The sequence below is a fragment of the Suricata suricatta genome, chromosome 7, assembly GCF_006229205.1.
Source record: "Suricata suricatta isolate VVHF042 chromosome 7, meerkat_22Aug2017_6uvM2_HiC, whole genome shotgun sequence".
NCBI classification, from domain to species: Eukaryota; Metazoa; Chordata; class Mammalia; order Carnivora; family Herpestidae; genus Suricata; species Suricata suricatta.
Genome location: NC_043706.1, coordinates 40141283 through 40151992, shown reverse-complemented (window position 1 = coordinate 40151992; position 10710 = coordinate 40141283). Strand labels below are relative to the sequence as shown.

At 56.8% G+C, this 10710-nt stretch overlaps 2 protein-coding genes across 8 annotated transcripts in view; one reads left to right on the top strand and one right to left on the bottom strand.

The window, feature by feature from the left end:
• Positions 1–4728, top strand: part of DLK2 (delta like non-canonical Notch ligand 2) — an 8971-nt gene extending 4243 nt beyond the window's left edge. For 2 of the 4 annotated variants that reach the window (XM_029944514.1, XM_029944515.1), the window contains 6 exons: positions 592–721; positions 991–1054; positions 2271–2401; positions 2856–3000; positions 3809–4530; positions 4568–4728. In XM_029944514.1, the coding sequence (XP_029800374.1) occupies positions 646–721; positions 991–1054; positions 2271–2401; positions 2856–3000; positions 3809–4530; positions 4568–4680 (1251 nt within the window). In that variant the 5' untranslated portion in view covers positions 592–645 and the 3' untranslated portion in view covers positions 4681–4728. Of the gene's footprint in view, positions 1–6; positions 94–591; positions 722–990; positions 1055–2270; positions 2402–2855; positions 3001–3808 lie in introns of those variants that run through there. The other 2 variants (XM_029944513.1, XM_029944517.1) reach the window with 2 other exon arrangements.
• The window catches only part of ABCC10 (ATP binding cassette subfamily C member 10), a 20066-nt gene continuing 14015 nt past the window's right edge, over positions 4660–10710 (bottom strand). For all 4 annotated transcript variants that reach the window (XM_029944509.1, XM_029944511.1, XM_029944512.1 and 1 more), the window contains 8 exons: positions 8865–9208; positions 8434–8603; positions 7795–7955; positions 7224–7477; positions 5925–6070; positions 5743–5840; positions 5409–5521; positions 4660–5119 (listed from right to left, as the gene is read on the bottom strand). In XM_029944509.1, the coding sequence (XP_029800369.1) occupies positions 4972–5119; positions 5409–5521; positions 5743–5840; positions 5925–6070; positions 7224–7477; positions 7795–7955; positions 8434–8603; positions 8865–9208 (1434 nt within the window). In that variant the 3' untranslated portion in view covers positions 4660–4971. The remainder of the gene's footprint in view (positions 5120–5408; positions 5522–5742; positions 5841–5924; positions 6071–7223; positions 7478–7794; positions 7956–8433; positions 8604–8864; positions 9209–10710) is intronic.

Sequence of the window (10710 nt, the reverse complement as noted above, 5' to 3'; positions counted from 1 at the left end):
CGCTAGGGGCGGCCCCGCGCCCCGGCCCCTCGGCGGAGCCCGTCGGATCCGGACCCGCTCTGCGTCCCGGGGCGCGCTGCCTCCCAGCCCGAGGTGAGCACCGTGAGCACAGGGGCGCGCACGGCTAGGGGCGCTCTGGGGAGTCCAGGCCCCGCGCGGCGGCCGAGCCGAGCACGGCGGAGATAGGAAGGAAACGTGGAATCAAGACCCGGGGCGGGGGGGCGGGGGAGAGTTGAGGTGGGGGGCGGAGACTGCTCGCTGCCCGGAACCGGCCCCCGCGTCCCCTTCGTGCCCGAGGCCATCTCTCGGCGCTGTCCGCGTCCCGGCGGAGTCCACCGTGCGGACTGCATTCGCAGCCCGGGCCCCTCCAGCGGCTGGACCTCGCTTGGCGCTGCCCGTCCTTCGCTTCCTTCCCACAAAGCCCGCTCCTGGGCTCCTGTCTCCAGTCTCTGCGTCTGCTCAGTCTTCCCCGCCTCCGCCCTCCCGCTGCCCCCACCTCCTTCTGTCCGGACGCCCCTCTTCCCCCGCGGCTCGCATCACTTGAAACCGGAATCCAGGTCCGGCCGCCTCCCCGCCTGTGCCGTCCCACAGGTGTCCGCAAGTCCGGCCGTCCATCCGCCCGTCCTCCCGGGGCCGGTGCTGACCATGCCCAGCGGCTGCCGCTGCCTACATCTCGTGTGCCTATTGTGCATCCTGGGGGCACCCGTTCAGCCTGCCCAAGGTGAGCGAGCCCCCGGACTCAGGTCGCGGCCCTGCCTGCCATCCCTCGCTTGCGCGTTGACCTCTGCCGGCCAGAGACGGCACTGCAGCCGCTCAACCCGCGGGGCTGGCGAGACCCATGTAGTCCCGTTGCAATTCGAGGAGTCTCTGTTCTGTCTTAGCTCAGAGAGGAACCCACCCAATTACTGAGCCCCTTAGTCCTCCAAGCCTCGCATCTCAGGGAGACGAACCCTAATCCGGGCTCACCCCTCCTACGTCAATTTCTTGCAGCCGATGACTGCAGCCTCCACTGTGACCTGGCCCACGGCTGCTGCGCACCTGACGGTTCCTGCAGGTACCTCTCTTGAACACGTGCTCCCAAACTCCTTTGCTCCCCATTTCCCAGCAGGTCCACACCCACAACCAGGTCAAGCCCCATGGCAGAATGTCTAGGGACTTAGGATCCTGCTGTTCACTCCCTATCCCCTCATGGCCACTGGGCAGACTGGCCAGCCTCTCCTTCACCCCCAGTTCTCATCTGCTTTGCCTCTCTTATGCTTCTTCTCGCTTATGCCTCCCACTTTTTTACGATCCCAAGGCTGATCCAGGAATTCTGAAATGTTCCTTCTCAAGATACCAGGAGGAAGACCTGAAACTTGAGAGAGTTTGGAGATTGGGCCCCATGAGGAAAGGGGTGGGAGAGATAATGATATAAAGAGAATGAGTTTAGCCTGAGAAAGAAAGGCGAGGGAGGGTTGCTGGGGAGAAGCACTCAGGAAAGAGGATCTTTCTTCATGAATTTGAGTAATTGACTCACTGGGGTGGGGGATGGGCAAATTCGATAGCGGGAGAAGTGTTTCTGCACACAAGGAAATGAGCTGACAGGGCAAGGTGCTGGAGGGCCTGGCAGTGTTTGGGCCACTCTGAAATATTTCAGCCCTTTCTCCAGCCCTGGAATTAGGATCGGAAGATAGTCCTGATGACCTTTCAAGGTCACTCTTTTTAAACCATTTCTGAGGGGTACCTGGATGACACAGTTAGGCGTCTGACTTTGGCTCAGGTCATGATCTCATCGTTCGTGGGTTCGAGCCCCATCTTAGGCTCTGTGCTGACAGTTCAGAGCCTGGATCCTGTCTTCAGATTCTGTGTCTCCCTCCTCTCTCTGACCCTCCCCTGCTCACGCTGTCACTGTCTCTCTCTCTCAAAAATAAGTAAAAACGTTAAAAAAAAATTTCTGAGCACCTCAGACATGCCAGGAATGGTACTGGGGTTATTTACAAATATCTTCATTTTTTCCTCAACCCATCCCTGCAAAGAGCATCTCTAGTTTATAGATGAGAACACTGAGGCCCTGAAAGTTTAGACAAAGGCAGAACGAGGACTTGCATGATGGTGTCTGATGGTCTGATTCCATATATATGGACCTGTACAACCCTATGCCTACCTGGGATAGGCCTGCTTTCCCTATAGGGGTGCTCATATGTCCCATTTCCTAGAAGCTCTGGTCCTGTGTTCTCCATTTCCTCAGATCCCCCTACCCAGAGCCCTGTCCCTGTGCTTCTCCCCACCAGGTGTGACCCAGGCTGGGAGGGGCTGCACTGTGAGCGCTGTGTGAGGATGCCTGGCTGCCAGCACGGTACCTGCCACCAGCCCTGGCAGTGCATCTGTCACACTGGCTGGGCAGGCAAATTCTGTGACAAAGGTAGGGGAGTAGAGAGGTTAGTTGTTGGGCTGGGGGCCCTGTGTGTCTTAGGAGAAAACCCATCCTTATTTATCAAGTACCTATTGTGTCTGGCTCAAACCCTCAAATACGTGGTATTTTATCATCTTAGACTTTATACGTGTTACCTAAATTGGGCCTCAACACAATCCTGTGATGTGTGCAAGGCAGCTGCCGAAAATGTACTCATTTACAGATGAGGAAACTGAGACCCCCAGAGGAGACACAACTTGCCCAGTCACTTTGAGACAGACCAACAGTGCCAGGGCTAGGAGCCTCCTGACTCCAATTCAGTGTTGTTTCCCCGCACTACACCATATAAGCTCTGGGTGGGTTTGTAGTGCGAGTCACGCCCACAGAGTTTTGGGTGGGGCCTGGGCAGGTCTGGGTGCCAGGTATAAGGGGCGATCCCAGAACCTTCCCCATCTCTCTCCAGATGAGCACATCTGTACCACGCAGACCCCCTGCCGGAACGGAGGCCAGTGTGTCTACGACGGGGGCGGCGAGTACCACTGTGTGTGCCCACCAGGCTTCCACGGGCACGACTGTGAGCGCAAGGCTGGACCCTGTGAGCAGGCAGGGTGAGTGCTGGCCTGGGGGTGAGTGGGAGGTTAGGGGAAAGCCTGGTGACAGAAGGGAGAGGAAGCAGGACTGGAGAGAGAGTGGTGGTGAAGTATTAGGTCTGAGGGTCAGAAGTCCGACATGGGGGCACCTGAGGACAAAACCCCAGCCTGCCAAAGTCAGGTCAGAGTTTCCCAACTTTTCGGGTCCCATCTGAACCACTTGCCCAACAAAAATCTGTAGGAGCCAGAGGTATAACCCATCAGCGTGTGACTGCTCTGGTTGCGAAGGTGGGTGTGGGGAGGTTGAGGACCTAGGACTCTCTCTGGGGAAAGCTGGCACGCAGCCCCTAAAGACGTTCCACGCGGCAGCCTGTGCCTCACGGTGAATGAGGAAATGGGGCTGCAGGGCTGGACTTGTCCTCATTTCTGCCTCAGGCCCGAGAGCCTACGCGGATAAGAATAGCACACTTGCCTTGAGCCTGGCCTTCGTTTGACACTGGATTATCTCATTTAACTCTCACAGTTTGGGAAGCTGGGTACTATTCTTCTCATTTTTTTAAAAAAGATTTTACTTTTAAGTAATCTCTACACCCAACGTGGTGCTTGAACTCACAACCCCAAGATCAAGAGTTGCATGTTCTACCATCAGAGCTAGCCAGAAGCCCCCTTATTCTCATTTTTAAAATGAGGCGTTCAAGGCTCAGAGAGAATGGCCAAGGTGACATAGCTAGAAAGGGGGTAGAAGGGTGGCAGTGGTCAGGATGCTGACCTGGGCTACCCTGCAGGTACAAGTTGGCATCAGTGGCGTCTTTCATCCCCACTGCAGCTCTCCATGCCGGAATGGTGGGCAGTGCCAGGACGACCAGGGCTTTGCCCTCAACTTCACCTGCCGCTGTTTGGCCGGCTTCATGGGTGCCCGCTGTGAGGTCAATGTAGACGACTGTCTGATGCGGCCTTGTGCCAATGGCGCCACCTGTCTGGATGGCATAAACCGCTTCTCCTGCCTCTGCCCTGAGGGCTTTGCTGGACGCTTCTGCACCATCAACCTGGATGACTGTGCCAGCCGCCCATGCCAGAGGGGGGCTCGCTGTCGGGACCGTGTCCATGACTTTGACTGTCTCTGCCCCAGTGGCTATGGTGGCAAGACTTGTGAGCTAATCTTACCAGCCCCCAATCCTGCCACCACAGTGGACATGCCCCTGGGGCCCACCTCAGCAGTGGTGGCACCTGCCACAGGGCCTGTCCCCCGCAGCGTGGGGGCAGGTCTGCTGCGCATCTCAGTGAAGGAGGTGGTGCGGAGGCAAGAGGCCGGGCTAGGTGCAGCTAGCCTGGTGGCTGTGGTGGTATTTGGGGCCCTCACTGCTGCCCTGGTCCTGTCCACAATGTTGCTGACCCTGAGGGCCTGGCGCCGGGGTGTCTGCCCCCCGGGACCCTGCTGCTTCCCTGCCCCACACTATGCCCCAGCGCGCCAGGATCAGGAGTGTCAGGTTAGCATGCTGCCCGCAGGGCTCCCCCTGTCACCTGACCTGCCCCCTGAGCCCGGAAAGACCACAGCATTGTGATGGAGGTGGGGGCTTTCCGGCCCCCACCTTCACCTCCTTGGCCTTTCAGACTGGAGTAGGCCTTTCTCACCACCCCTTTCCTGGGGTACACACACTGAGGGACCTCAGCCTCACACCAGAAATATTATTTTTTTAATACATAGACTGTAAGGTGGAAATTTTATCAAATAAAACTATGAAAGTGCGCATGGGCTCCTTTGCCAGAAAAACCTGCCTGGAGTCTCAGCTACAAGAGGGCCAGAGGGAAGCCCCAGGCCTGTGTTCCCCAAGGAAGCACAGTTTTCAAAGAAGAACCGAGGGTCCCCCTTTCCCCTCTGGGAAGGGAGGGAGAGGTAGAGCCACAAAGGAGACTGTAAACAAGCACCCAGTGCCTCTGCACCCGCTCTGGGTGGGGAAGACTGGAGGACGGGGCTCAGGCTCAGGGCCCTCAGGGGGAGGACCCCTGATGGCTGCTCTGCAGCAGCTGCTGGAACAGTGAGTGGGGCTGGCTGCGCAGGGCGGCAGGGGAGTCCAGCTCCACGACCCTCCCCGCTTGGAGCACCAGCACCCGGTCAGAGTTCAGGATCGTGTTGAGCCTGTATGGGAGAAGGTAGTCAGTGGCAGGTTGGGGGTGGTGGTGGAGGACAAGGCCGTAAGGAAGAAAGCTGACCTTCTTGTCCCTCTTCTCCCCTGGCCAGCCTGTCTGCCCCACAGGCATCAGCCCCTGGACGGAGATACCCTTAGACAAGGTGCATGAGCAGCTGAGATTCACGGGGGACTGGAATCTCTAGAGCCCTGATCCCTGGGGTCCCTGAAAGGAAGGGAGGCTCTGGGTTCATGTCACCAAAGACCCTGATTAGATTCTCACTCTGGACGCGTGCACACCTGTGGGCAATGGTCAGCACTGTCTTGTTGGCAAAGCGTTTGCAGATGGTCTGCTGGAGCAGTTGGTCTGTCTTCTGGTCCACACTTGCTGTCGCCTCATCAATACACAGGATCTGGAACATGTGGAGAGGGTTGGGGAAGAAAGGGAGGAAGAAGGTTAGCCTTGGCTCCTACCGAAGCACCATCCCTCTTGGCCAGGCCCAGCCCAGCCTACAGCTCCCCACTCTAAAAGGAAAACTGTCTTAGTCTCTCAAAACCTCTTTCCAACTCACTTCCTTACCCTGTCTCCTGCCTTCTCCCTGGCCCTCTAGAATATCTCCTCCTATTACCTTACCTTGGCATCCGTGAGGAGAGCCCTGGCCAGACACAGCAGCTGCCTCTGTCCCAGGGATAAGCTCCGGCCTCCCTCGCCCAGCTCACCGTCCAAACCACCTGCAAGGCACAGCATCCTCACTCCCAGGGCCTGAGCCTCTCCCTGCTCCTTCCTGCCACCACAGGGTAGGACCTAGTACTCACCCATGGACATGATCACCTCACTCAGGTGGCACTGCTCCAGGGCCTGCCACAGGGCCCTATCCTCATGCAGGCCCCGGGGATCCAGGTTTTCCCGAACAGTCCCACTGAACAAAAAGGGTTCCTGGGGGATGACAGCCAGCTGGGATCTGGGGGATAAGGTGGGGGACAGGACATGGAGTTCTGACTCGAGATGTGGCCACTTTTGTTCCTAGCACAGGTTTTTAGCTAGCCCTTCCAGGAAGGTTTGGGTTAAGATGTGAACAGAACTCCCACTCTGCGCCCGAGTTGGCCAGCCACATACCTAGATCTGTGCCAGTGCTATGGGGAATATCAAAGACACCCAAGACCTTGCCTCTGTCCTTAAGGAGCTTACATCTCACTGCGGTACAAGGCACTGAGAACAGGAATGGGATAAACTGTGTAGGCCTGACTCCAGCAGCCACTGGGGCAGCAGTGGCAAGGAATGACCAGAGTGTGAATGGGTAGGGGACACTTCAAGGTCAGAGGTGGGCCTGGAATTGGGTCCTGAGGAGCTATAAGGTCGAGCTATAAGGTAAAGCCACCATAAGCTAAGAGAAGACAGGAAGAGGGGTGCCTTGGCTCAGTTGGTTAAGTGTCCGACTTCAGCACAGGTCATGATCTCTCAGTTCGTGGGTTAAAGCCGTGCGTTGGGCTCTGTGCTGATAGCTCAGAGCCTAGAGCCTGCTTCAGGTTCTGTATCGCCCTTTCTCTCAGAAATAATAAACATTAAATTTTTTTTAAAAAGAAGAGAGAAGAAGGGAAGAGCAGGGCCAGGCTCTGGGATCAGTAATGGGCTTTGGAAGACAGAGCTTCCCTACCTCATGCATGTCATGGAACTCAGCAAAAATGATACTCGGTAAACCTGGAGGTGGGGGTGGGGAGATGATTAGCCACAGAAGAGACCACCTGTGGCCAGAAGCAACTGGTCCAGGTCTCGAGCTGTCCTAAGCTCTGCCTGCTGAGCCCCAGAGCTGAGGGCATCAGTATGGGGCTCTGCCCCTGGTTCAGGAAGCATAGACTGGTGGGTCTCGACCAGAGGCTGTGTGCTGGGAAATAGAAGGCGAAGCTGGAAAGGTGGGCCTGGGTCAGACTGCAGACCTTGAGACCACAGCTGAGTCTGGACCTGACCACTAGGAGCTCACTGTCCTCACCTGCATGTCCTATGCTCTATTCCGCCCCTGATTGGCCCCTGGCTGCCCTGAGTTGATATATAGCCTTCCTAGCTGGACCTTCTTCCAAGTGCCAGTAGTCTGGTTCCCTTTTCTCCCTCCCCCAGACCTGAGCTCGGCCAGCTCCAGCTGGCTGGTGTCCACACCATCCAGCAGCACTCGCCCCGAACTGGGTTCCAGCAGCCGGAAGAGCACCAACAGCAGGGAAGACTTGCCAGAGCCCGTGCGGCCCACGATGCCCAACTTCTCTCCAGGCTGCACGCGGAAGGTCACCCTGTCCAGGGCATTTGGCAGCCCTGGCCGGTACACCAACACCACATCCTGGAACTCCACGCTCCCCTGGGTCAGCCAGCCAATGCCCAGCTGGTGGGTCCGTGGGTGGGAGAGAGAGGAAGATGGGTAAGGTGGAAGAAATCAGGGTGAAGAGGGGCGATGGAGAGTGGAAAGAAGGAAGAATTAGGAGAAAGGGTTGGTGCAAGATGAAAGGGCACATGCCACAGAGATGAGGCCCCCTCCATGGACACAAAGATGAGGCACGCCGTGAAGAATGCAGGATCACAAAGGGACATAAGAGGAGCCGAGATAGTGAGGAGCAAAAGGAAGTGGGGGAGAGATGGGGAATGTCAGGAGGGTCCTCCAGGGTGCCAGTGCCCAGGCCAGGGGTGGGGGTGCAGGCCTACCCGCGGCAGCTGGCCCTGGGGCTCTTGGGGCAGGTCACAGGAGTACTCCTCCAGCCGCTCAACGCTCACCAGCATGGCTTCTGTCTGCGTGAAGCTGCTCACCAGGCCTGAGAGCAGGCCCGTCAGGGACAGGGCGTAAGACAGTGACAGGCCCACCAGTCCTAGGGAAGAGGAGCACAAGCTGCTAGAGGATGACTGCAATGAGGGCGCATGTGGGAGTAGGGGTGGGGCGGAGCAGGAGAATTCCAAACTGTAGACTCTGGGCATGTAAAGGGAGCCAGCAGAGAAGCAGAAAGACCCAAGACCCAGACAGGGACCACAGGAGGCTGGCCACAAGGGAGCAAAATGGGCCCGGAGAGGCTGTCAGGGAAGATACTGGAAGACAGGCCTGGCAGAGTGCTGGGGATGGGGCAGAGCAGGGAAGGGGTAAAGATTAGGAGACTTGTTCGAGTCCCAGCCCCCCCTCCCCCACTGGGCGAGTCTCTCCCTAGGACTTAGTTTGCTCAACTCTAAAATGCAGGCAATGAGAATCACAACACCTCCTCCTAGGACCCCCTGAGTGGGAGGTAAAATGGGGGGACAGTGTAGGGAGAGGTCTGGGGCAAGGGGGGAACATGCTTCTGAGGTGCAAGGTGGCACCTGGGTTGGCGAGGCCCTGCTGGTGCTGCACCAGGGCGATGACTGCGATGGTGCTGACCACGGTGGCCCCCATGAGCTGCAGCCGAATGTCCAGCCACTGCATCGCGGCGCTGGCCGCAAACTGGCACCTCTGGTTTAGCTCCAAGAGTCTCTGGTTCTCCTCTTCAAACCTGGGGAAGGCCGGGAGGGAAACGAGGCCACTCCGTTGTTGCCCTGACCCATCCAGACTCCTTCCCTGAAACACGTCTTTCTTGGAGCCAATCTATACACCTACAGGCCTCTCTTCAGGGTCACTGTCCCTTTATTCTGTTTCCTTCCTCTTTCCCCCAGGCACCCACATGCCCTTCTTCTCAGGGGTCCCCCTTCCCTTCCCCTCCCCTGGCACCTCATCCCCCCACCCGCCATGGCTGGGAGAGGCAGGCTTCATACACCTGTAGGTGGCCCCGGCAGCCCGGAGCACTGCGAGGCCAGCCAAGGTGTCAGCCAGGTGGGTGTAGAGGGGAGACAGCGTGAGGCTGCTCAGGCGCCGCAGCTCCCGGGACGAGGCCCTGTAGTGGCGCTGCACGCAGTAGTAGACGATGCTCAAAGGTGGCAGCAGCAGGAGCAGCCAGGGCAGGCCAGAACCCAGCACAGCCAGGAGGCCCAGCAGGCCTACTGCGTTGGCCAGCAGGATGTTGAGCATGAAGGGAAGGCTGTCGTCTGCACAGGCCACGTCGGAGGAGAAGCGGTTTATGACTCGGCCCGCGGGTGTGGACTCGAAGAAAGTCACTGGCGCCTTGGAGAAAGGGTGTGGTTGTGCAAAGGCAGGGCCTGGCAGAAGAGGGGGTGGGGACAGCACTGGGGGATGGTGGGATAGGGACAAAGGCCCAAAGTACAGAATATGAAAGTGTCCCCAGAGTTTGGGGGCAGAGAGGAGGGGCATGTGGAGCTTGGAGGGACACTATCACGGGGTGGGAAACATAGTCTCCCATCCCTCTGGCCAGTGGTGACCCTAAGAGGCCATACTGGCCCTTCCTCCACCTCCATGCAAGACATGCCTGCTCCCCTTTCAGGGGCAGGGAGCCAGTCTCTAGAAGACAGGGCCTTCAGGCCAGTGAGTGAGATCATTAGATGTCAGGAGGAACATTCTAATTGCCCAAAGCAGCACAGAGCGGTAAGGACGGCAGTCAAGGTCAGCATTATCTCAAGGCTAAGCACTCGGATCCCAGCCCTTCCAGTTACTAGATGTAACCGGGAGACCCCAGGCGAGGAGCTTGATCCCTTAAAGGCCCCTGTTTTTCATCTCAGAAACAGGGACAATAACAGAACGGCAGCTCCCAGGGCTGCTGGTAGGATTGAAAGCCACATACAGCAGTCAGGTGTTTAGCACAGTCGGCCTGGCATGGAGTAAGTGGTCAGCAACTGCCAGCTGTTTAGATGGCTACTGTGAGGGACTGTCTCAAAGACAGCCTGTCCCTTTCCTCACCTTTTCTGTCCCCCAATTCTCTGCTTTGGGGAACCCTCCTGTTAGGACAGGGGACTAGGGCAAAGGACTTTCGGAAGCACCTCCTAATGCCAGTTTATAAGAAATGAATTCCATCACAGCCCGAAGATGCCCTGCTCCTGGAGGAGAGGCAGAACAGTGGGTGGCTACTCCCTGACAGGCCACAGGAAGACCTATGTCGTACTGGGTTCACGGCTTGCCCAGGGCACTTACACTCTCAGAACCTAAGTTTCTTCATCTGCAAAATGGGGATAACAGTACCTATTTCACAGGGTTATTATGAGACCCAGATAAGGTAACACACAAGAAAGGGCTTTATAATAATAACATCATTAACAATAATTGCTAATTGATTAGAACGTGCCAGGCACTATTCTAAGCACTTTCCATGCACTAATTTAATTTTCATAATAAGTCTGTGGGGTCATCAACAGACTAGAGATACACATAGCAACAGAGATCCGTCTTAGAAATAGCCCTAAATAAGAATGGTAAGAAATGGAACGTCACTTATAAAAAATGCCGCCACACAAAACATCGGCATTTGCAAAAAGACAAACACAAAGATACACACTGGGGTGCCTGGGGGGCTAAGCGTCTGACTCTTGACTCTTTTTTTTTTTAATGTTTTTATTTTATTTTTGAGAGAGACAGACAGCATGAGGGTCAGAGAGAGAGGGAGACACGGAATCCGAAGACAGGCTCCAGGCTCTGAGCTGTCAGCACAGAGCCCAACGTGGGGCTCGAACCCACGAACTGTGAGATCATGACCTGAGCCGAAGTCGGATGTTTAA